Here is a 26,568-nt window from a genome sequence, read left to right on the forward strand (position 1 = left end):
AATTCTGGACTTAAAGATCATGAGATCTGATTCATGAGATCTGAGTACACGCTCGGACTGAAAATTTGCGTTTTGTCAAATATGAAAAAAGCGTTTTTATTTTTATTTTAGCTTAGTTACTTTCGTCCCTGTTAGCCCCAGAAATCGATCATTTCCTTAAAGAATCGATTGGATAGACTAAGAACATTTTCATGCTTTTGTGTCAGTTTCCTGCACAGTTTACATCAATACGGCTCAATCTCTCTATTAACTGAAACGATGAACTCTCCTTAGTACAGGATAAACAAATTCACAGAAAAAAAATCCTGATAACGTATTTGAAACCTGCTAGTTTGCCTTCTCGAAAACTTCATTAGGCCGTCAGAGGTTCGTATGGTTCGATCAATTATATGTAATGGCCATTGACGTGAATATCAGCGCAATTGACGTGAAAAGCGTAATGTACATTTCTTTTGTACAAAGCCTTTTTACAAAGCCGATAGTTTGTTTTGTTTTCTTTATCATTGTTTTTCTTACAGTGCGTTTCTTGAAAGCCGCGGCAACGAATTTTTCCTGGTCAATTTTGGGTGCCATGATTCCTGTCTTATTGTTAAACGAAGACGTTTTATTCGTCTTTCGGCAAACGGGCCCCTGATGAGTGTGCTTCTGTTTGTCATAAGACGATGAAAGCTCTCTCCCCAGTTTAAAATTTGCTCAATATATGTAGCCAGTAGGAAAAAAACAATTTTCTTTGATATTGGCAAAGAGGCAATGCAAACTGACTTCTGCATATTTCAACCTTGATGTTTGTCGTGCTAAATCTCTCCATTTAGAACGAACTCTAAACTTAAAACAGCGGTCTTCAACAGTTTTTTCACGTCAATTCCGTTCCTTCCCAGATGTGCGTTGCTTTAGGTAAAATTTGCACTTTTTTCCCTTGCTATCGCCAATCGACACTGTTAACACAGCGAAGAATCTTTATAGGTACTATTGAAGAAAATGAATTTGAAGGAGGGTTTGTTTGAGGCCAGACTAAGAAAGCAAAATTTCTTTTCCTCATGCGATCACAACTTAGCAATACTCGCGATTTGATTGGCTTGCAGGTGCAAAAACGAAAATTAAAATTCTTAGTGTACATTTAAATTTTTCACGTCCTGATTTTGAGATTGCATGAAGACTTCTTAAATGTTTTTCATCTCTAGGTATTTGGTCACTCGAGCACACCATGACGATTTACACGACATCCTTAGCTGCCCAAGTCTCCATAACAACAGTATTCACCTTTTTAGTATTGGTTGGCGTAGTAGGCAATACGCTCTGTTGTCTCGTCATCATAACAAACCGTTCCATGAGAACACCCATGAATTATCTCATCCTTAATCTTGCCTTGGCTGACATCATGGTGACAATGTTTATTGCTCCCCGTTTCATTTTCATTCACACGTTTGATCACCCACTTGGTCTTGCGGGGTCCATCATCTGCAAGCTCTTCACCGGAGGGAATTTCAGCTGGCTGGGCGGCTCTGCGTCTGTGTTCTCTCTCGTGGCCATTTCTGTGGAGCGCTACTTCGCCGTGGTGCATCCTTATGGCTCTCGGGGGAAGCTCACCATCAAAAAGGTGAAATTCGTCGCCGTAGCCTGCTGGGTGTTTGCTATTATATTTAACCTTCCTCTCTTTTTTATCGTCCACTACAACGAAGAAATTGCTTTCTGCACGGAGTACTGGCCTGAGAAGTGGATGCCCCAGGTTTACAGCACCGCCTGGTTTGTTGTGTTCGGTGTCATTCCAATTGCTGTGATGTGTGCGCTCTACGTAAGAGTCATTCGTCGACTTTGGATTAAACCTCAGAATGGTCCACGAGTCACGCAAGCAGCCGTCCTAAAGTCACGCAAGCGCGTGACCAAAATGGTGATCATGGTATGTATCTATTACGACAGCAAAATCTATTTTCAGCCTTACGTGGAACTAACAACATGTCAAAATAAATAATCACTGGAGTCAATTAAGACGAACGAAAACAATGAAATTCCCCAATGGGATATGAAGTTACAAAAATGTTCGAGAGCGTAAGTTCCCAGGATCTTTTCTCAAAGAAGGAAAAAAAAATTAGCTTGGAAATGAGGTGCGAGAATTTCGTTACTAGCGTGTCAATCATTTGCCAAATTATTGCTCTAACAAACTAAGATTTAGTAATTCTTATCTGCTGACCGTTGAAAAGCAAGGTAGTACTACAGTCTTGCCAAATTCGCGTGGTTACCCGGACAAATTGAGGAATTAATTAAGGAATATGTCACGAAAATTTGCCAAATTAAGCGACTGGAACTAGCAACCAATTCAAGCGGAACGCAAAAATGACTACGTAAAATGTGGAAGGAAGATTTAAGTAAAGAGCAAATACATTACAAAAGGAGGCAAGGATGAGCAAAAATGAAAATTTAAATGAATCTGGAGGCCATGAGATCCCGAATGAATTTCTATTGGGATTTTTGAACTGTTTAGCCTAACAGTTTTTCAAAGTTTCTCTCTGTTGTTTGAAACTTTAATCATTTTTGCTCGACCTTAAGGGGGGTAGCAATTATCTACAGAAAGGCAATGGTTGCTAAGGAAGCTTTTTAATCAAAGAGCCCTGCAAAAAGGTTGCATGGATGGTTCTGGATCACTTCAATCGGAATACGCATGCGCAACTAGCCTCAACCCTCTACCGTGCTTTTCAGTGAAAAAATGTGCAAACTCTCACAGGAAACGAAAGGAAGAGGCGGTTTTTTCACCGGATGGTAACCGTTTTATAATTTTTCGTAAACTGTAGCATAGAATTTCTATTTGGTTAGAAAATGGAACCATTTTTTGAAAACTGTATTAAAGGAGGGCCTCATAACGTCATAATCTTTTTGAGAAATAGCTTTTTTTAAAAATTCGTGGTACATATTTTAGGTTAGACTGTTCTCGTACTGTTGCGTTAAAAAATTGTGAAAAATATAGTTAACTCGCCAAATTGTTAGGCAATTTCTGTCAGTTTTGGTTATGTGATTTACCAAATATGGTTGTAAGTCGAACCACACTAACAAATGTTAAATAGAACACATTGTGGCAAATAATGGTAACTGTAGAGTTAAAGGGACTCAAGAAGTGATTATTTGAAGGGGTCCATAGCGACAGTTTGGTAGTTAAGGGCCACCCCATTTTAGGTGGCTTACTACAGTTTTCCGAGGAAAAAGATCAAGATTTTGAAATCTGTGAAAGTAAAGCAATAGGATGTCTCTTTTGAAGTGTTAGTCACTGCAATTGATGTAGAATGTAAATTTACCCAACAAATAAATGCAATTCAGGGGAAATGCTAAATATAGTGACCAAGCTCTCGAAGGGGGTCTGGAAACTAGACATTTCAAATGCCTATTTCTCAAAGACTAGCCACTGAAAATGCCTCGCGTTTACGTTCTGTTTTTACGTTTATGTTTCAAGACCATATGAAAATCTTTCTGTTAGTATTTTTGTATTAACGTACAGTTGCATGGCGAGTAGGAGCGACTGAGTCGTTAATAAAACTACACAAAATGAGCTGCATTGCTGTGGCAGATTCCCTTTCATGTCGTTAAAAGCCAATCAAAACAATCATAATCATTACGTTATTATCAACAGGTGAGCGCAGTGTATGCAATCACATGGTTTCCAGTGTTAATCATCTACAAACTCAACTACTACTACGAAGATCAAGAGTATGGCAACGTCACCTACATCATTGGCATCGTTATTGTTACTTTCAACTCTTGCGTCAACCCATTCGTGTACGCATTCTGTAACGAGCGCTTCAGAAATCACCTCAAAAAGCTATTCAATATACCCTGTCTGAAACAAAATCAGATTCAACTAGAAAGAGAGCAACGACAAACTCCAATGGCCACCACAGATAGTAGTAATTCACAAAATCGTCGTCAAGATTTGGAAATGGAGTTAGGTAATGTTTTACTGAAGTGCTTTGTATGGTAACGGTAATTATACTAATGCATTTATATTATATAATACCGCACACATCACATACAGTCTCATGGCAGTTTACAACAATATACCACCAACACCAGAGATTTCACCCCCTAATCTTTACGAACAGTATGTGGGTTTTTTAATATCCCAAAGTATTGACAGGAAGAGCTGTAAGAAGGGAAGTACAGTTTAAAATAGTCCTTATCTGAGAAGACGTGCAGGTCTAACGATCATATCATATCTTATTATATGGAGGAGAGTGTTTTACTGGGAACTAAATCACTCGTAGATTCCATACGCCACTTTATCCGGGACCTGAGTGGCGTATTTTCCGTATGTCACCTTTATTAGTGTCGTATCGTTCAATGACGTCACGATTCCCGCCTTTTGCTTTTGTTGAATTGGTTTCGTCGCTGCGTTCGGTCCGTGCACCATGACCTCGGGCCAAATATTTTCCCGTCCGTCCCTCCCACTCAGTCAATAAGTTCATAATAATTTTTTTTACACTCGGATTTTAGAGTACAGCTTCGTGTAGCTAATAAATCCGAGCGTTTACCCTGTCAACTATGATATACCATGCACAGAGAACAGACCATAACACCGGGAACTCCATGCCCTACTCTTTACGAATAGTGTGTGGGTTCTTTTACGTCCAACACACCTAGGGTTATGTGAACAGTAAAGGGTTGTGAAACGGGGCCTACGGTTTATTGCCTTATCAGAGAGGACTAGAGAGCCTAACCATTTGCAAATGTCGTTACAAAGGCAGCACTTTCTCCTCAGTTGTTTAAAGACGTGGAGTGTTGCCTCCCGCATGGCAGCCCGGTGCTCAACCAACCACCGGTGTGCGGCTAAGTGCAGATGAAGTTACAAAGGCAGCATATTCTTCTCAGTTATCTTTAAGACCCTGAATGTTGGTGCGAGCGGGGTTTTTGTCCCGCAATCTCCCGCACGAAATTACAACTAAGCCAACGGTCGTCGTTGATTTAAAGGGATCTATATTTGCGACGCTAGAGAGCCGCATAAACACAAGTGTGTTCTGACAAAAGCACCATGCTCGTGCAATGAACACAACTCGCCTAAATTTTGTACCATTATTGGTCCAATCCGATACAGCAGAGATAAAATTAGTCGCATCTATCTCAAATTGCATCATTTCCTCGTTACTTGCACGTTACTTAGATGAACATGTTTTGGTTCTGTTTGTTTTCCTGAATTTTAATTTAATCTTTTGTTTTTCGCAGGGAACTGGAATCACCAACAAACTGTTAAATGAGAAGAACTTTTATTATTCAACGGCTGCGAAGAAATAATATTGGAGGAAGTGTTATTTCCTTTAGCGGTAAATGCCCCGGTAAACGTGATTGCAGCTTGAAGTTGTGTGAACAGTTGATCTTGTTTCCCTACCAATTCCTAACCTTGAGGTACACTTCGGGTGTGACTCTTTTTTTCGTTAAGCATGCGTACTCAGATGTGAATGATTAGCTACGCCGGTGTAGAACGTAATTCAAGTAAGGCTGCAATCATCCTCCTTCTCCCGATCTTTCGTACGTCCTGGAAGGATGACTCGACAAAATTTGACAAATGTAATTAAGCAGTTTTTCGTTGCCATTGACATTGTAGTTGCTTAAATTTCCCATTAAGTTCTTTATGCGGAAATTTGAATCGTGTCCGTGGTAAATTAAAAAAGGTGTTTCTTTTTAGTCATGGGCAAGGAATCTCCTCCACGTTAATGCGGGGTCAAGAATGAATTAGAGTGAATTTCGAGTGAATAATGCATTAGCAATTTGCGGTCTTTCCCCAGCACAGTCACAAATAATGGTGCACTTTACGCGCGAAAACAAACAAAGGGCCGCCACTTTAACCAATCAGGAGAAGTCATGTCACGCGAGAATGTTTCTGCTGTGTTGTTTTTTTCAGGGAGATGACAGCCGCCTAGATAATTTTCGCGGGAATGGGCATTCTAAAAAAAGACTCATTTGTGACTGTCCTGAGGACCCCACCTACGCTATAAGAAATTCATTCTTGGCGGGGTACAAGTTGTTTCATGTAAAGAGTGTATCCAGACGTCCGCAATGCTTTCACAAGAATGAAAACGTTAAAAATAATAATCGAAGTGAAATGGTGCATAATGTTTGAAGGTGTGTGCGTTGGAGAGCAATGGCGCACTTGCATTTAGATTGATCAGGAGTGTCTGCAGAGAAAGTAGTAGACCCCAAACGGATCAGTTAAAGTCTTGAAAGCACATTGACAAAAATAATAACTAAATAAAAAACCAAACCAATCAATAAATAAATAAACGAGAGAAATGGTTTTTCCCATAAGGACCGACAATGACCTGTGAATAATGTTTATTGTTTATGTTTTTCTGTTTGTTTGAACGCTGTCGTTTGAATTAAAGCCGTCGTTTCATGGGAGGTTTCTTCCTCTGGATAAGTAAAATCAAGAGAAAATGAGGGGACAGAGACGGAGGCTCAGGGCGTTGGCCGGGATATGTTATGTCCACGAAAGTTATTTTTAGACGAGCGGAAGTCTTTGTTCTAGCGGAAGTCTGTCTTCCGAGACGTCCGCATGCAGTCTTGCCTCGCTCTCAGGTTCTTAGTGAAAAGAGAAAATGACGGCGCACGTGGAAGGCTGATGAATATTTATTTTCTTTCAAACATCGGACCGAGGTTGGCCTGCATGCGGACGTCTCGGAAGACTTCCACTCGTCTAAAAATAACTTTCGTGGACATGACATATCCCAAGGGCTGGACCGGGAGCCTCACTCTCTGTCCCCTCATTTTCTCTTGGTAAAATCCACTCTCACAGTGCGCACTCTCGTCTGGATCTATTTTCTTCAAATTCAGAGTATATATTTCGCATTTACCCGACAGATCTGCCATCTCGGGAAGTTGCTTACGATTAACGAGTAACTGTCGCCTTCGTTTGTAAACTTTCGCAACAATGTCAATATCACCTGTATCACCGCCATCTGCGCAAAAGGTCCGGACCCTGGTCACAGTATCGCAAAAAGCTGGACCGGCTTCGAGCAAGCTAATAGCCAATCAGATTCGAGGGCTTTAGTAAAAAAATAGTTGTCACTTAATTATTTGCTTTGAATCTCCAGACAATCTAACATAAAAGAAATTCCATTTAGCTTACTCCAAAAGTTTGAATTTCTCTTGCCACCAATATAAGAAGCGTACAGAATTAATAAAGGAAAGAGAAAAAGGAAAGAAATTCTTAAACATAGAAAAAAAATATTTAAAATATTTAATAAATAAATAAATAAATCATTAAGTGGCTGAAATCCAGAAATAACAGTGACATACATAGTAAACCTAACATGGCAAAAAAACGCGTTTAGTATAAGAGAAGCACAGGATATACAAGCAGAAAATTATATCGGGAAGAATGATGTTGTCAACGGAAGGTTTTTGAAGAATTTCTTTGAAGGCTTTTATTAAAAAGGATTGGAAATGATAGTCGTTTGAGAATCTCGCGTCGTGTTCATTACCACGACATGCAGCCTCCCCTTTTTAAAATAATAGCTGGTTTACTTCAATGTACAAAGTTCAAAATTGCGTCAACATTCTGATGAGGTTTTCGTGATACCACTCAACTTTCAGTAAATTCCACAAAGGTTCAACGTGACGGTAAAATCGCATTAAATGCGAGAAGGAAGGCCGCTTTTAATTGCGAATAAATGGTAAAAGAAACAACATCGTTAATTGACCTTAAAGCAGCTGTTCTTTTCCCAGTTAAACAATTTTGTAAGAGTGGCTGGGAACTGTTTGAAACTGTTATTATTACTAGTCGTTAATAATTATATTCAGCTTCATTTTCATTTTCCCATGCCTCTGATAAGAGAGTTTTGCGCTAAAAACATTAATTATGTTCGTCTGTGCGATAATGGAACATAAAGGAAAGCAGGTGTTTGGGAAGCTCCGTCGACGAAACTATAATATGTCTGTCCGTCTAGTACTGATCAACATTTTGGCTCACTGATCGCAAATATCAATTGCCAAACATCATGTCAAATCAATTCAATGCAACATCTTGCTCAGTTTTCGTTTTCTGGGCATAACCTTTTAATCTGATAAGTTCAGACTGGAATGAAGAACAAGAAAAACGTTGCCATGCTTTTTAAATTTTAATGTTGGTTTTCGAAATCCGTTGATTTATATTGATAAAATGCTTGGTTTTTATTTTGAAAACAGCTGGACAAATAACTGCTATCTTAGTGTAAAAATTGGACGATACTCAAAGTTTTCATGAAATCATCACCAAAGTTAATTGAGCGCACAAATTAGATATATTTTTACGCAGACAATTTAACGTTAATTAACAACGTGCGAATGACATAAATGTTAACTGGAAATGATTGCACTCAAAACCACGATATCGCCAGGTGGACCAGAAGGAGATAAAAAGAGCTTATTATAGATTGATGATCGTCGAGATTCGTGATTTTCATATCACAAAAAAAAACAAAACAAAACAAAACAATAAAAAGAAAAAACCCAGATTATCTCATAACCGAAGGCAATAAGACTAAAAAATACACAGTCTTTGAGTTTCCACCAAGATTCATCTCGTGCCAAGCCTTATCATCTTCCTTGTGCTGTTCTTTTTAAATGATGCGCAAAATCCTTTCGGAAATAGTACTCCTGGCAATGCTTGCTTTTCCCTCTCTTTGTACTCCGGTTAGTTCCTATAGGGAAATGGCGATCAAAGAAAACCTCGACGATCTAAGCGATCTTGCTCTCGAGGAAAGGGAAGCCAGAGAAGAGATGAACTACTTGAAAAGTCACTTGGATTTTGATGAAGACAAACAAAAGGACGATGATTTGTATTTTGTTCAAGGGGACGACTATGAAATAAAGAACAGGAAAAGGTGAGAATTTTACTGTAATTGTGATAATCTCGGTAGTTCCGTTCATGTTGCTGAAACTTTCAGGGGCCAGTTTCCAAGAACTCGTGACAATTTTGAAACTAGAGAGGACGAATTAAAATGATTGTTACGCCCTATTCCACAAAGCGTAAAACTCTCTCCCCAAAGCGTTTTACAAGCAGACTGAAAAAGGACAAGCTACCAACTTGATGTGTTCTCCTATACAGTTTAATTGGAAAATACAAGCATTTTACAAACGTCTTTACCCTGCTTTTTACCCCACTTTTACCCGGCTTTTACCCCGCTTGTACCCATTTTACATTACGCTTTTACGGACATCAAGAGGTATTGGTCAGGAAACTGTGTTAAGAAACGACGAAGGCGGCTCCGGCAACGGTAACGGCACAAAACGAGAAGACCATTGGTTGATCGCGAGGAAAATTAATCGGCCTTCTGCACGTGAGGCACGAACTTGAAATATATACCGTTGTTGTATTCTCTATTTTCGAATTCCCCATAATACACTTTGTTTTCCCCCCAAATTTTGCATAAAGTATTGTTTTCAAATGCTCTTGGGGACACTGCATATTCCCGAGAGCACTTGAAAACAATGGTTTATGCAAAATTTGGGGGGCAAACAAAGTGTAGTATGGGGAATTCGAAAATAGAGAATTCTGCAACACAGCAACTAAACGTGAAATAACCCAATTTAACGTTTTGACGACAACGTCAAAGCCGGTTAATTTTCTCCCTTTACCGTGAAACACGGTTCGGACGGAGTTCTATCCCTTTATTGCGTAGTTCATCTATAGTGTACACCGTGAACACGATGGCATAATCGCTCTGACACAGCAATCAGAGCTATTGTTTAGATTATGAAGTGGAATTTTTTGTTGTTGATATTTCCCCTATGGTTTCTTACAGGGTGCGTTCGATTGACCGTATTCCGGAATAGGAATACACGGAATAGAAGTTAGAAATCGTTTTTACGGAGATTCACATTAACATTGTCAAACACCTGCTAAAATGCTATCTCAAACATGTCTTTATTATCCTTGTTGCTTCGAAACGCCAGACATACCGTTTTCAATCATCACTCCACGTATTCTTATTCCGAAATTGGGTCAATCGAACGCACCCTTAAAATCAAGCATCGACAAAGGCAATGTTAACGCCCACATCACTTTAAAAGCTAACCTTACACTATTGCAAGTCTTACGCGCGCCTCTAAACCTGAACTTGAAAAATAAACATGAAAACAGAACATAAACAAAAGTGCAAAACATGTAGGGACTATTCACATGGAGCTGGGGGACCCCGGGTAGGTCAGGTACCCCGCCTTCCCATAGTAAAAAAAAGAGAGCCTTGACATGCAATATTAAAAGCCCCAGGTCGCTGGGGGGAGGTTTCCAAATGATCAAACTAAAGATGAATGCCCGAATGAACATCACCCCTGTCAGGCGAGGTACACCACCTTCAACATTCACATGGAGAAAACTCATCCCACCTAAGCACCTAACCCGCCTTGGTGAAGTACCCCACCTCTCATGTGAACAGAATCAAGAAAAAAAGAGAAATTGTATGGAGACATTGGTTACCCCACCAAGGCGGGGTACCTCACCCAGCCGGGGTCCCCCACCTCTACGTGAATAAGCCCTTAATTGGCATATCGAACAAAACCAAAACTAGCGCGAATTTTCATTGGCTTGGCGAACGCGGATGCAAACAGCGTCGTCTCTCCATGGAACTTTCTGGAAAGCGATCGGCATTTCGCTTCGACGTCATTTGAAATGCAGTAATATGATTGGGCCCATCGAGTAAAGTCACTGAAGTCACCGATCAGCACCAAAACATTACGCTCTCATCTCATAGTTTGCATCAGACAGGTTGCTTTTTGCGAAAAATAGAAGAAACGTGTTTGATTTTAGGCCATTTCTTGGCTGTTAGCTACAGATATCGAGCTGCTTCTAGAACGAGAGGAGCCCATGACAAGGAGAGTAAAACTTCATTGTATTCGTGGAACGACTTTTATACAGACCGCGTTATTTTTAGATTGGTTTTCCCGCGAAACCAGACCTTTCCAGCTAATCACAAGTCTTGCATGAGAAATTAGTACCCATGAGATTGAGAATGGACACTCGTGCAAGCCAACTCGTATTTAATAACTCGCCTAAAAATAGCTTGATCTTTGAAAATGCTGTTTCATGGACCTAGTATTGGAGTTGTGGGCTCCTCTTTATGTGCTCTTGGTCGCTGCTATGACAAGCAGCAGCTTGCCCAGGACCGCCGCAATGCTAACGCCCCGCCCATACGTCTCCCGACATTTTCGAAAATGGAGGTTTTTTTTCTCCGTATATAAAAAAATCTACGTCTACACGTAGCGTTCTCGAATCGTATTTGCCCGTCCACACGAATGCGCGGAAACGATTCGTAAACAACTATAGAGCACGCGTACGCGTGCGCTCTCTATGGTATCACGAGCCTCTGATCTCATCACATTCTTTTCACCTGTCCACACGATAAACCTCGATCCGTTTTAAAATATCTACACTCTGGGAAGCGTTTTCAAAAGCCTTCGTGTTTCCTGACCGAAAACTCCGCATTCGTGTGGATGGGAGGGACAGACGAAGAAAAAAAATCCTTCGTTTTCGAAAATATCCGTTACGGTATACGTAAATCTCTGTCACATCTCTGTCACATCTCTCGCCCATATGGCGACTCGGATAAAAAAAACAACCTCACATATGACTTATTATTGACCTCAAGACCAGATGAACGAAAAGATTAACAAACTATTTGAAAACGTGTGATTTTTGTTGCAGCCGAATGGATGAATCATTTTCGTCGCGGATAAGTTAAAAGTATCATGTGTTTGCCACTTGCTTAACTGTAATTTGTTGTCGTAATTTCTCAAAGATCTGGAAAATGTTCGAGATTTGATACAAAATTGCTGCGAGAAAAATTGCGTCGGGCTGCACCACCAAAAATTGCACGTGTAAATGTTACTAGTTGGCAAGAGATTATGTCTTGTAGTTGGTTACGGCGTTGTCACACAGCTGCGAGTCCCGAATTTACTCTTCAATCTTCAATATGGGGGACTCCCATGGGGAACTTTTCCCCTTCCCTTCCCCCCTCCCTGCCATGGAGGCCACTCCCTTTGTCGATTTACCAAATGATATTGTGATTCCTTTAACAAAAGCGTTAACCAATTTGTTCGTCAGAAAACCCATTTCAGAAATTCCACTTGAATCCGATCATGACTGCAAAAAGTGCTTTTCATATAAAATTTATTTTTGATTCTAAATTGATAAAATTTGCAATTATTCCGCTTTTTTAACAGCGTGGATTACAGCGACTGGAAGAAGAAGAGGAATAAATACCCTTTAAACGACAAAACGGAAGAAGAAGAGGCCAAAAACGAAAAAGGATTTTTGAAAAAGATGATCGAGAAAATTAAAAACATGCTTCACAAATTCGGGAAAAGGAGTTAAAATGCTCCGCGATTATTATAATTATGATATATTAATTATTATAATTATGATAATATAGGACATATTATTATGTAAGCTTGCTGGTAAAAAAATCGCAAATGCTGGAACGTTAAAATTAAATTAATACTCCTTGATTTACGTTGTATTGTCTACCGGCGTAATAAGTCGGCAGATATGCATTTACTCTTCTCTAAAAAGCTCCTTGTTGCAATTGTCTTTACCAAATATGGAATTTGAATAATATGTTCATTTTGAAGTTTAGAAAAAAGCTATTTCCGGGATCCTACTTATGAAGACTAATTTCTTATTTTATATCAATTGTATCACTTATTACAACCATTAAAAAATCGTTCTTGAACTTGTTTTATAAAGCACAACTGAACTGAACTCCTAAAGCGCCTAATTTGAGTTCTTTATCTATGAATGAAAACTTTCTTTGGCATGCATAAGGGAATCTTTACTTACACCATTGGTTACATTTTGCTGTTCATTACTTGAAGTACGAGTTCGCTTGCAAAAGACAAAATGCTACTATACTTCAAAAGTTAAAAGAACTTATCAAACTTAGTTGGATATCTAATTTTGAACTATTTAGCTTTGACAACGAGCCAGTTATTAGTATTCAAAAACTTGGGCGGCGAAAGCGCGGATCCTTTGTAACAGTTCGAATTTTCAAGGCCGGCATCATTGGTCAGAGATTATCTGGTATAACAGGTTCAAATTTTCAGAAGGAAGCTCATAATACAATGCACTTTTTCTATTCTGTACTTTTTTACTCGCCTGACTGATTAGAAAGCAACAGCCTTGTGCTAATGACGCAAAAAATGTAAACAAAGATTCCCTTACGATTGTAACAGTTCCTTCTGTCACACCAAGAAACTATAAGGTATGTGAGGGAAAGCCATTGCCAATGAAAATTGTTTCAATAAATTCATTTGTAGATTGCACCCGTGCTGCGAAAGTTATTTTTTATCTCTTGTAACGTTTTACACGTTTTACTTGCGACAACATCTGCACGGTAAAAGACTGTAAGAAGATGCGTCAAAGTTACGCGGAGATCTTGCCTCGACCAAAGCACACATACTCCGGTCAAGAAGAAAACATTACCAAAATTCAAGAATAATTTATGCGCTAGCACGGAAAAAAAACGTATATATCATACGTTGCACCATTGACATGATCCATGACAATCGAACAACAGGATAGCGTAACAATAGAATTGTATTTAATTTTCATCGGAATGGCACCAAATGCGGCAGATTCGCTGTTTTACCTTGTGTTCTCTTGCTAACATTTATGTAAGCTTGGGTGGTTTCACTTTATTGACAATGAACAGAGTCTGAGGATTTGGGTAATGCGCAGCGAAGTTATCGTCTTCATGTACAAGCACCAGTGTTACTCTATTGTGAACGTCGTTGATGCCAAGGTACATACCAATGTCGGCGGTGCTTTTGGCTTTGCTTTTAAACAAGGTGTAAGCCCAATAATATAGCGGCTCGAATTCTGCATAAGCAGACGGCAATGGCTGAAATAAAAGAAATGATATAATTATTAGCCAGAAGGTTCCAGGGATCAGGTCGTGCATCGTTTCCTCGATGGTCCTTAAATCCAGTTTACATAACCATGCTGCGTTTGATCTGAATTTATTTGCTTCAGATAATTGGAATGACATTCCTGTTAACTAACTTGGTAGGTAAGCACAGTTCCACTATGAATATAGCCTTTGCGTTACCCGAGAAATAACGATCACGATAATAAAACAAAAAAAGATTCCTATTACGGTATAGAGTATTCATTGGATTCCCCGTTAAGTTAACTACTCATCTTGAACCTTCAGATATTTCCATCTCATTATTGCAGCAATTCTGGATTTAAGTGTAAAACGTCGTTCGCTACACAATGTAATCAGTGTGGCCCAGTGGTTATGGCGCTTGCCTTGAGATCCCAAGATCCCGGGTTTAACAACCGCTCTGACCACTCGTTAATTGAAATTGTTCATGGTAGTCCCTGGTTCAACTTCCCAGCTGCACTTGTAAATAGCAAACTGGTTTGCCTCCGGCCAGTTGGGATTCTTAACAGCTGATCTGTTCCGTCGTTTCGTTAACTGTTTTTTATTGGCCCTGAAAAGCCCCTATGTGCGGGAACGGTCAATTAAGTATGTATTGTATTGTTTCTTATGGTCCCGACCAGCCACTTAAACGGTGAGTAAGCTCAGTCAGATACTGTAATACAAAAACTGAACTTACCGTCAAGACGAGTTCTCTGCCTTCCGCTACAGCAGAGATATATAAGTCGGGTTCACCGTTCTTTCCGTTGAAAACCAAATTAAATACTCCTGCACCGGCGTGCTTTGCTTGAATAAAGGCTAAAAGAGAAATAAAACGTAAAAGCCTTTACAAAGATTGATGACTATTATGGTTAGGTCATGCCACTGTCCTTGAAGAAAGACGTCAGCGAAATTGCTTTCACTGACCCTCCCTCTCCCTCTTAAAGCACCTGACTTACTCAGCGAGTACAAGTACGCCATACACTCTTCTCGCCATCTTTGTTCAAGATAAAATAAATACATTTCGTATGGTCTGCTGGTTACACAGGAGAATGTAACTATGTATGTTACGCGTTACCAGTAGACGTGAAAGGGCGAAGAATCTTCAGAAGCCAATAGGGTATTAATGTTACGAGTTTGTAAGTTATGCAAGAGTCAAATCTCTGTCAACTTGATTTATCCCTTTTTAAGCCTTGTATTGCTTTCTAAACACTGTATTTGTTGTGGCCTGAACGCTCGCTGCACCCGGCTATCAACGAACGAAGTGCCCGCTCTTGATCTTGATGCTGTGTTGGTATTAAGATTACTTACAAAATATGATCGTTTCAGTGTAGTTTGAGTTTAAGAAGGTCGAGTCTTTATGTGTGAAGCGAGTGCATGACAGCGAACCGTTAATTCAAATATCAAACGTCGCTTTTTTGTCCATTTTTTGGGGAAAACTTAGCTTCTCTCGCTCCTTTTCGTTTCAATCAAGCGTAGATAGAAGATTGGGTAAACTAGAAATGCGCGAATTGAGTTCGAGGATGAATCAATTCCAAATACTCACTGTGATTGTAATCTTGGCCAGAAAATCCGCCACTGGAATGCACCAAATTCATGTCGTTGGGATCTCTCTTTATCAGTCCATTACTAACAGGATTCCACAGCCGATAATGGATATTTTTCTTAATGGGGTGAAACTTGGTAAAAGACTTTCTTGAGGCGTGGACCAAAGCGTATCGAGGAATCATCAACGGAGCGAGGATTGATAACTGGACAGTTAGCTTCAGTAATCTTCTACATAACAATCTAAAAATGCAGAGGAAAATTCAAAATTTCATTAATTGAAAAATAAAAAATTAACAATTAGCAATTTTTGGATGACGTTTAACTTAATTGTGGCGCCGGAGAAGTATCAAGGTCGACGTTTATGCTATTTGCCGAAGTCGAAGTTTGAGGCGGATAACTTGAAACGGATACCTTGAGAATTCTCGCAATCACCCGCAAACCGGATCTAATAATTGTTTTATTACGCATATTCCTAAGAATTGTAAAGACGAGAACGTGCACAAAAAATGAGCGATCTCATCACTCTACAATATCACTAAGAAAACAACTTGATGTTTAAGCTTGCAACTTTTCGCGCGTTTTACAGAGGGCAGTTTGTAATTTGGCCGCGCGTATTGATAATAATGATTATTGGCAACAAGACTACAGCATTATTTTTTGGTCTTCATTGATGAAAAGACATCTTTTAGTGTTTTGAAGTTTTGCTAAAATACCGTGACACTGCCCCGTTTTTTGCCGTTTTTCTGGCCAAACGATTTGCGGTCTTATGGGAGCTTAAATGTTACATAGTTAACAAGACAAATAATGATAATGAACTTTATTTAAGTGTCTGTATTTAGCGCTCGGGAACTAATTGGAGACAGATCAAATCAACTCCCATCAAATCGAAGGTTGGTTTTTGAGAAGAGGAGAAATTAAAATCGGATTTCCCGGAGCAAAACATCTCGGAGCAGAGTCGAGAACCAACAAACTCAATCCACATTTGACAACACTTTGTGAGAGGCGAGTGTTCTCACCACTGCGACATCTCTGTTTCCTAAAATATCACCAAAAGCTTTGATATACTTGATTTGACGTACCTTTTTTCCATTTTTGGACCGAATACTTTCCTTCCACCAGGAATTACACTCTTTTTCTGCAACTTGAAAAAAAAAGACGAAACACAAAAAACAGATTTGAGCAATGTCTTCGGACACGACACACTGACAATTCGTGAACTGATCTTTTGCAACATAATTCAGTGCGCTTGTTTGAAATACTGGGTAGACCTGCATGTGATTTAGTTAAAATATCTGACAGCTAAGTATTAAGTGTACTTTGAAAAAAGAAAAACACTGATTGTTCAGTCATTTTTAGAATCAACCTCACGGGAAAAGCCTCAAGACTTTTGCAGAATTTATAATTTTTTGATGCACGTGTTACACGTCGTCACTATGAACGTTTGGGCTGAACTGAACTGAACTGAAAAACTGGGCTGCCTGAATAAGTCTTTGATTTCAGGCAATGCATGCAATTCAAAACAAACCCAGCCTGCTGGGAAAAAAACATTTTGAATTTTAAGCTAGATATAGTATAAGAAGAACTTTCGTCAACAGATTCCGAGAAAGAACTTCCTTCCGAGTTGGAAGTGTTTTTTTTTAGTTTGGAAAGTGAGTAGATATCAGTATGTTTGCCTTTTTACGAGTCAAGAGCAACCCGGAACTATTAATTTATGCAAGGCATTCGTAAAATCAGTTAATACTAATGCCCTTGAGGCTTCAAGAATAACCGCAAAATATCTGTATCGATCTATCAAGTATTTCCAAAGAAAAGGAAAGCTCACCTGGAAGACTCAGGATCAACGCTATAGACTTGCCGAGGATAATGCAACATAGTATCGAAGGCGACATTTATATACCAAAAATGAAACTTTTTACCCGGTCACCATGGTGCTAATTTTGGAAACATTTTTTAAGCCATCAGGCATGTCGTTCACTTTGAGAGCATTCAAGTGTAAAATTCGTTCGTGATTATTATACGAAAGACCGAGTTAAAGTTAACTAGATGCTTGAAACATTTTGTCACCATGTTGGCATCGATATATTACTGAAACAAAGTTAGCACTCTTGCCCTTTAAGTCTACTACAAGATACTTTCTTATCTTTTGAGAACGTAATATCATTGGTATGAATACGAAACTCTTGAATGTTGCTGGGTGATAAGAAAAGGGTCAATTAGTGGTAACGTTCCGGAACCGGAAGAGATTTTTTACTGAATATGCCGTAGTAGCAGTGTTGTCATAGTTCACCATGCAGACAAGCTATTGATAGGGAGACTGTCAGAGTTCTTCTTTACTTGCGGGAGGCTATATCTCCTTGGACAAAAAGAGCATTGATTTATTAACCCCAATGAAATTGTCATCCCATATAACTGCTTCCTAAATCCAGAAAATAAAAAGTGAAACATAAATTTAGTGCTTTTTTCGTTGAGTTCAATAGTTAATAATCGCCTTCGCGACAATCATTGAAACTTCTCGCTTCAGTTCTTGCGACAAACAGCCAAATAATACATTTAATCATAACATTACACGCTTGATCTATGAACCATGCACATCTCTCATGTCTGCGTGCCAACACCAAACGCGTTTTTTTCAATTTCGTAAAACATCAAATATTTTTTCTCAAAGTATATTCTACTGCATAGCAATTAAGTAGATTTACTTTCCTTAGAATGAAATACCTCTTGAGGCATCTCTCAGTCTCCAGGCCGTCGAAGCTATATGGCGCACTAGTAGCACCGCTAGAAGAAAACAAAATGAACTTAAGGTACAATTTGGTAATGCTTGTAGGAGTTCCACTACGACCACCCGACACGAGAAAGGGATTAATATGCAGTCAGAGGAAACTGTAGGGAGTTCGTTAAATACGCTATTCAGCAAACCTAAAATAACAACGAGGGATATTGAAACGTTCATCAGTATCTACAAAACAGGTAGTGCGTTTTTCAAAATGCTATACGTAAAAAAGAAGGGAGAGGAACGGGAAGGTAAATATCTTATCTCCCTATTTTAAAAATCATTTTTTCTCCCTCCTCCCAGGCTACTTTTTTTGGCCGTTTCTCCCTCCTCCCTGGATTTTTACCGTTCTCCCTGATCAGTACTTTGATGGGTTTACGTGAAGTAATACTTCACTTGCATTCTAAATTCCTTCCCATGTTGTGACTTTATTAAAGAGCTTTGCTCTTTGAAGACCTTGAATACGAACGGATTTCAGTTCCAGCTTATCTTTGAATGACTCACGGTATCCTACCTCTGTGGCATTGCCAAAGCAACAGTCTCTTGAGTCGTTATTGTGTAATCGATTTGATGTATTGTCTTAATCAGTGTTCAATGGGCATTTCAGTTCATTGCTGTACATTTCTGAAAACCTAGTTCACGTGCAGAACACAGAAGACAGAAAACATTTCGCAATTACCATGGCCTTGCCATTGGCCCTGATCTTTAAATCGACACAGAGAAGTCACAAAAAGCAGACGGAGGGCACACAGGCCCTCCAAAGACCCAAGTCTCCAAAATGTCACGTTTCGACGAACATTTACGTGAGGTCTCACGATTTTCCGATGTGTCCTCTAAATCTCACGTACGGTCAAACATAGTCGTCGAAGTCCTTGCTTAAGGTCCCTAATATCTTGAGGTGGCCGAACAATGAAGCGAGAATTTACTAACGTGAAGCGCTAAAAGACCATTCAAAATACAGCAAACACCGGAAAATAGTATAGTATACTCAGGGTCTACCCAGTAGTCTCTCGATATAATTGTTTAGCGGGTCCAGCGGGGAACTTCCCGGCCTGCTAGCAGATGTCTCTTTTCTTTTGCGTTCGCTGAGCTGACGAGTACAGGAAAAGAGACCTCTGCCATGAGTCGAAACTCACCGTTACCTAGCGACACATGATATTTCATTTTGCTTGGGCTCACTTAACAACAGCGGAATTGCTGTAAAGGAATGCGCGGGTTACAGCGGGCTCAAGTCACAGTCAGCAAACATATCACGGGGCATGCGGTTTGTAGAGTTCGGTCCAAGGTTGTGGACGGCGTTTGGATCAAAGTGAGTTTCGACCCATGGCATAGGTCTCTTTTCCCGTACTCGTCAGCCCAGTGAACGCAAAAAAAAGTGACCTCTGCTAACACCATTTCACTTGGTATATAATGCCCCGTTCACACCAAACCTTAAACATGTTTTGAAGGTGTTTAGTTAACCACGGTTTCAAATCGTGAATACTGATTTTTGTTGCCTACAAATTTAGCACCGATTAAAGTAAATTTTGAAACTCACCTGAATCTCATGTACATCTCATCCTACATTTTTGTGTGAGTGATTTTCATTTTGTTAAACCCAGGTTCATTAAAGATGTCTTGTTGGTGTAAATGGGGTATAAGATCGTAAATAAGGCTACGTTATTCTGCTGCCTTGCGTCCGCACGGCTTTGTGGGGGCAAACTAAAGCCGTATTTTCTATGATCCCGATGTGATGGAAAAAACCGCAAAAATGGTGCTTAAAAATGGCAACCAATGTGCTCAAATGGTACTAAAAGTGCTTGAAATTTAGAAGTAAAGCTCAAACGTGGCTAAGACTTTTGAAACATAAACTTGAAGATTTTCTTCAAAATTAATGAGACCTATGTTTTACCAAAAAATTGGCCTTCCGTTGTTAATAAATGTTCAGAGAAGTAAAACATCAATGTTTTTCGAGACAAAAATACGTTAGTAAAATCATGTTTTGAAGACTGGCATGGTTTCAAATTGCTTTAAGTCAAACGTAAGACTGACTCACATTCATTTTAACCGTGTAAATTTATGACCCCTTCCACACGTATCCGGATATTTTTGAATCCACAACTTTTTCTTTCCGGATACGCCTTCTGTCCACACGTATCCGGCGAATTCTCTGGCAAATTCGGGAATTTTTGAATACGCTCTCCAGAGTGGATGTTTTTGAATCCGATATGAATCCCGAACCGTGTGGACGCCAAATCCAGATATTTTTTATCCGGATGACGTAGCAAGAACGAGCCCAGCTCCTTACCGTGACATCATTCTCAAAATGGCTGCCGAGGGCTTCATGGCGCATGCTCTGTTACCTCTCTTTCCTTGCGGAGTCCTGAGCACTAGAGTGAATCCGGATACGTTTCGGATACGTGTGGACGGGCAAATTTGATTTGAATAGGTTACGTGTGGATAAAAATATTTTTGCATCCGGAAAGAAAAAGGTGCGGATTCAAAAATATCCGGATACTTGTGGACGGGGCCTTTGTGTGTTGAATAATGCAATTTCACGAGAATAAAAGAATCTCTGTTAGCTGAAAATTGTTTTTCAAGGTGAAATATTGGTCTGAACTAGCCCAGAATGCGAACAAAGAACTCAAATGTTTCCCAAAATTTGAAAAAGCGCCCAAAGTTTGATCAAAACTCGAAATAAAAAATGGTTCCCCCAAAGCTCGAAAAGTGCTTAACCGCGTAATCGGGACTTGAGCCAACCCTTTTTTCTATTTTCAGCGTGATGCGTGTTTGTTGGGTTATATGACACAAATTCAAACAATAGCAGTGTCACAGCTCTGTTTTCAGATTGGGCTTTTAACCTGGAAAGCCCCACGACAGGCGTTCTATTAATAACTTTATTCGAGCTGAGGGTTGACTCCTAAGCCCAGTATGAAAGACTGAGATTCCCTTTGATGGGTTTTGGTGCATAGATATCAAGAGCTCGGTACCTAGCTCAGTTTCTGACCGGTGGTGGTAGAGTACTGAGGAGCAAACATTGACATATTGCGTTTTAATGATCACTGTTTTATTGAAATAGGTTAATTTCTTGAGCCATCGTGTCCCGCATCCTCCAAACGTTCCATGTCAAGGCCTGGAGCATAGCGTTTGACGCTGGCATTGATCTTCAAGTCATCGAGGAACACAAGCCAACACATGTTTAAGATGTACAACTCTGCGTTTTTTTAAAACTTAAAATCATTTGTTGTTTTAACTTAAAGGGCACGCTTAACCGATCTTTCTTGCGCGCCTTTTTTTTGGTTTACATCCGGGCAATGTCCTCTGCACAGGTAGGGGTAGACTTGACTATGTCAAACAACTGGTAACAGAGAGTAAGACCCTCAACATGATAAACCAGAACAAACTAATAACCTACACAGGTGCATCTGCAGTGTGTGTGTGTGTGTTGATATGGCAAATTAAGAAGAATGCAAATGCCCCAGAAACAGGCCAGTCTTGTGTGACGTACATCTTATGAAATGTTCAAAAAAATTGTTTGGACAGGGAGGTGCTCAGTATAGCAATTCGTGCAAGATGCGACATCAGGGCAGAAGATGCCACATACGCGATAAATTTTTACCGCAAAGCCGCCTATTGTCAGTAGATACTTTGGAAGTATGGAAAGTTAGGGAAAGGAAATTGAAGAATTTGTCCCTCATGCGTTGTTCGACTAGTGAGGAAGACGTCTCCTGCACCAAATGGTGAATATATGGCCAATATTTTCCCATGCAGGCCTGTTTCGCCTATGTAGATCTTCTTACGTAGTGTGCAGGTTATGCAATAGATGACATTTACGGAAGTGCATGTAAAATGGTCAGTGATAAAAGGGACAAGTTTTGCATCGTGTGCGTGTACATTTAAAAGCTCCCGCCGGTTGGGTGTCAGATTTAAATGCGCTGCTAACTGGAAAGTTGACTCATTTAAGTAACCAAATTTCCTTCGTCTGTTTCGAACACCCACCGACTAAAAAGGACAGTTTCTTTTGAAAGCATCTCCACTACCTCATCCTTTCTTATATTGGCCAAGAGTGCATGTGTATGGCTGCGTAAACAAAAGCTGTCCGCTTGTAAATTTATCAGTTTTACGTTACTAGGAAATTAGCGCTCCATGAAACTAAACTGAAATTAATGCGACTTAAATTAACGCGAATTTAATGGAAAACGACTTTCGAATAAAGAAACTTACCGCGAAGGAGGAAATAGAACTTCACGAACTTCAAATTAGTCAAACTTAAATATCTCCGGAACCAATGCAGATATTTCCAAACGGTAAATGGCGTTTTCAATCTTTCCTGGAATTCTATGTGATAAACCTAAAAATTCAAGGGATAAAAATTTGATGATAGTAGCACTTAACCCTCATCCTACCAGGTGGGGTCCAATGCGACCCCCAGTGATAATGAACATTCACCAAAGCTCGTATGTCTGGACAATTTTTGTCAGATCTCATGAATTTGTCTCTTTGTGTCAGTTGCTTCAAATGTAAATGTTACTTTTAAAATCGAAAGGACCGTGCATGTAAAATTTGTGCTTATTTTCTTGTTGGGGTCCAAATTGACCCCAGCGAAGCAAGAGGAAAGTTCAAGGGTACTAAGTGAATTACTGGACAATTCAATGTAATATACATAAGCTGCTAACAAGGAAGAAGCCTATTCGATGTAGGATTGCTTTGTTCACATCAGACTCCTTTTGTTTCCCTTAAGTAATGGCGGCAAAAGGTAGAATTGCACATTACAATACAGAAGGAACTCTCCGGGCAGTTCTAGAAGTGCAGTCAGATGAATCTGAATTAGAACTTTCCGACAGTTCCGATACAGAAAATCACCATTTGTCAGAACCTTCAGACCACGATGATACTGAGTCAGCTCCTACAGTACCACACGACAGGAATGCAACAGACTAGGCTGTAACTCCTTCTGAACCTCCAAATGAGCCTAGAGGAGGTGGGTCGGTACAATTTGCTGACCCCCAGTCCATGGACTACGACGATGGACTACCGAAATGGACTACCTAAATGGACTGCTAAATGGACTACCAAAATGGACTACCCTAAATTACCTGGTTGTTTTGGTCGATCTCCGACATCTTTTTCTTTTTAAATGCTGCTGGTTAGCTGTTCTGCAGGCGCATTCATTCGTCGATCGTGATGGCTGATACGCTGGATGAATTTGTAATCTTGTATAGACGATTCCTTGCTCAAGATGGTAAGTAAAGAAGATACAACTCAAAAGTAGATCACATGGCACACGATCACCCCGCTTCCCAAAGCCATGACCTTATCAGTAAGACTAAAATCTGCGATTTTCCCTACCGTATCTATGACCTGAAGAAGAATTTGATACCCTGACCCTTAAATCACTACCCTGTTTCAGAACTGCCTTATAATTAGTTTCCTAGTTCAGACCGATGTTAAGGCATTGTGAAGGGCTTTTGTTGATGGTCTTATCAATAATGATAAAAAAGTAGCTTCTTCTAAAAAAACATACCCAATGCAAGACTAGAGTGCAAAAACGATACCCTATTTGAGACCAAAATGGTCAAAATTGATACCCTATTTCTTACTAAAACGGCTAAAAACCATACCCTTTGGGGCCACAAATACCTATATAGCCCATATAAGTACCCCCTCTGGGGCCAGGCACACCAAAATCTCATTATTTGGGTTGAGGGTGTGCAATTCTCGTGATTTTGAAACAATACGTACTTGTAGGAAAGCAACACTGGCATCTTTGTTGCAACCCAAAAAATAATCAGGCAAGAATAACCAAAACAGTGTCAGCTTTTTTATAATTATTGCTATTTCAATATATTGCTCTTACTGATCTTTTGAGCCTCAATATTCACGTACAAATTATCCTGGCTGATCCTCATACATTTTCATATTAGTTAAAGTTGAGAGAATTTCATATGAGCATTTTACCTCATAATGAGGTATGATGAGGTATTGATATATATTGAGGAAAATTTATTGTTGGTGACACAATTCAGAAGCTCAAACTTGTTGCATACATTTTGATAATGAAATATTAAAAATCTGAACATGAACAAGATTATGAAGTAAGGGCCACATTTTCAACTTCCAGCCGAAGTATCCAGACAGTTAACGACTGTCACAACATTAACACAACATATTATTCATAAAACATTTCAAGCAAAACAATAGGAAATTAAAATTCCAGCATTACTAATTAAATTAATTTATCTCTTTTCAGATAGCCACCCCGTTCTATTATGTAACTTAATTCTCAATTGGTTTTAAAATCACAAGTGTTCATTTCAATTCCATACATTTTGATAACGGAAATATGAAAACTGTAAATATCAACAAGATCATATTAAATTGTCCCATTTCAATGTCAGTGTTATTTCAACGTCAACCAGAACGAAAAGTCTGCAGACAGTTAATAATATAAATAACAATAATAAAACAAATAAAGAACGAAAAATGAGCGATTTTTGGTAACAGCCCCATCTCTGTCAAGGCTACTGTTGAACATTATCTTGGAATTGATTTCTTTGTCAGTCAAAATGGGTTCCAATTTTAAGGTTATAAGTCAAAAATAGGCTACATGTATGTACATACAGTGACTGTCAAGTCTGCTCTTAAATGAGATTATTTGAAAATCGCTCCTCTATTATTGTTCGTAGGTGGTAGCTGACTTGCACATTTCCAGCACTGATTTGTAATGGGCCTTCGGACTGCCTCACCTTGGTGCAAACTGGTTTTAGGTGGTAATGTTGTGTGGAAGTTGTTGCCTGGTACCTTTCGGTGGTCTTTTTCCAGAAGTTGTATGCCTCAAAAAGGCCAAAGCAATAGTTCTTGTCATCCTCCTCATTGTACTGCCCTCAATAGTTGTGGACAGTGGCTTCTTGCATCCAGCACATTTTCTAATACCCCCGCTGATACTTTTCAGCACAACAGGTGCATTTGGTGGTGAGTCACTGAGTTTGGCACTCTTCCTTATGACCGCAGTTGTGTCACCAATTGCTTCGGATGTAAATTGGTGGTCGTTCAAAACAATCTGGGGTGGTACCATGATTGCCTCTTCTCGTGGACGCTTGCGAGGTGGCACTTTGGCTCCAACTGAGTTGGGTGCAGATAATGTACTGACCCGAGTTAAACTCCTTCCTGGAAAACTTGCAACTATCTGCTGTACCCTTCCTGTGTGGATGGCAACTGCGACACAGTGATGACAAATACTGTTACGACGGAAAAAAACTGCAAGAACAGGAACACTTGCACTCTTCAAACGCTGTACTTTGCAAGGAAGTGAGGCACCACTGTCAACTAAGAATGAGCCAGTTTGAAAGCCTTCTCGCAAACCCCGTATTGCTTTAGCCTTTTCTGAAAAGCTGGATATTTCCTCTCTGGGAAAAACTGACCCTCCAGTTGTGCGAGGTCACCAATGCTGCTTGAACCGGCAACTGACGCTACAGTTGATGGTGTGTGGGAGGAAGAACGTGATAAGTGTTGTGTAAACTTGAAGCTTCTACACTTCTTGTAGGCGTTTGAGTCTGGGCAAAGCTTTGCTATCTGCTTCATTGCATTTTCCCTCTCCTCCCTCGTCATCTCACCATATTGTTGACTTGGAATGTGCTGTTTAAACTCATCAGAAACTTTCCACTTGTCTGACAGTCCAACCCAAGCTAACTATGTTTCCATTTTATTTAATTCAACAAAATCATACAGGGAAACAACAAAACGATCTAACTCCTGGGGGAAAAAGTTATTCCACTCCTTTAACATGGCGTTTACAGCTTCTGGGATGTTCTGCAAGTATGGCTCCTCCCCCAGCCCTCGATCGTGCACAACATACTTGGCCATTCTGTCCCTTAGGTCCTCCTATTTAAACTTACGGAAGTACTCCACAAACTCTGGCTCTTTGCGCTCTGATGACTCCAACCTGTTCCAATCGTCCATTAAAACTTGCACCCTCCCGTCGAATTCTTCCTTAGAATTGGACCACAGAAGTCCAGTACCTTTGGCATAGATGTCTCGAGAATTCGTCCACTGAGGGCTTGTGACAGTCCCAAATGCCTTGACTTTTCTTTGACAATTTTTATGCTGTGCAAGTAACAGAGCAGCGGCCGGGGTGTTACTTTAAATCTCTCAGGAAGAGGGAAGAGGTACTTCAGTTTTAAAGTCGCCTGTTTTTACACCGACACAAGATAGGAGTCTCATGTAAGCGCCAGAAGAAAGTTTTTCAACTGCACCATCTCGTAGGCCCAAATCGGGTGGCTACTTTCAACCCCTGCGAAGTTTATCTCGTCGGGATTCATCCGAATCCGGGACCGACCTGTTGGAGTGACTCGCTTCGCGCTTTATACTTGAACGCAAGAAGTCTAAAAGCTATTGTCA

The 26,568-nt window shown here is 39.8% G+C and overlaps 1 protein-coding gene, 1 long non-coding RNA gene and 1 pseudogene across 2 annotated transcripts; all 3 read left to right on the forward strand.

Annotated features, from left to right (window-relative positions):
- The first annotated feature begins 1,204 nt into the window (after positions 1-1,204).
- On the forward strand, positions 1,205-6,242 carry LOC138013693 (neuropeptide FF receptor 1-like). The gene is made up of 3 exons (XM_068860778.1): positions 1,205-1,897; positions 3,617-3,932; positions 5,203-6,242. Exons 1-3 carry the CDS (start codon positions 1,205-1,207, stop codon positions 5,232-5,234), a joined length of 1,041 nt encoding a protein of 346 aa, XP_068716879.1. The 3' UTR covers positions 5,235-6,242.
- Positions 6,243-8,420: 2,178 nt separating this feature from the next.
- Positions 8,421-12,683, forward strand: LOC138059154 (uncharacterized). The gene is made up of 2 exons (XR_011134167.1): positions 8,421-8,837; positions 12,175-12,683. It is a non-coding gene; the product is annotated as an uncharacterized lncRNA (long non-coding RNA).
- Positions 12,684-22,914: 10,231 nt separating this feature from the next.
- Positions 22,915-26,568, forward strand: part of LOC138013898 (choline dehydrogenase, mitochondrial-like) — an 11,030-nt pseudogene continuing 7,376 nt past the window's right edge.

Source organism: Montipora capricornis, chromosome 8 (genome assembly GCF_036669925.1).
Source record: "Montipora capricornis isolate CH-2021 chromosome 8, ASM3666992v2, whole genome shotgun sequence".
In the NCBI taxonomy this organism is placed as follows: domain Eukaryota; kingdom Metazoa; phylum Cnidaria; class Anthozoa; order Scleractinia; family Acroporidae; genus Montipora; species Montipora capricornis.

Excerpts from the sequence above, each read along its gene's own strand:
- LOC138013693 (XM_068860778.1), top strand. The coding sequence starts at position 1,205 with ATGACGATTTACACGACATCCTTAGCTGCCCAAGTCTCCATAACAACA. Across the intron at positions 1,898-3,616 it reads TGACCAAAATGGTGATCATG|GTGAGCGCAGTGTATGCAAT; the intron begins GTATGTATCTAT and ends TATTATCAACAG. Across the intron at positions 3,933-5,202 it reads AGATTTGGAAATGGAGTTAG|GGAACTGGAATCACCAACAA; the intron begins GTAATGTTTTAC and ends TGTTTTTCGCAG.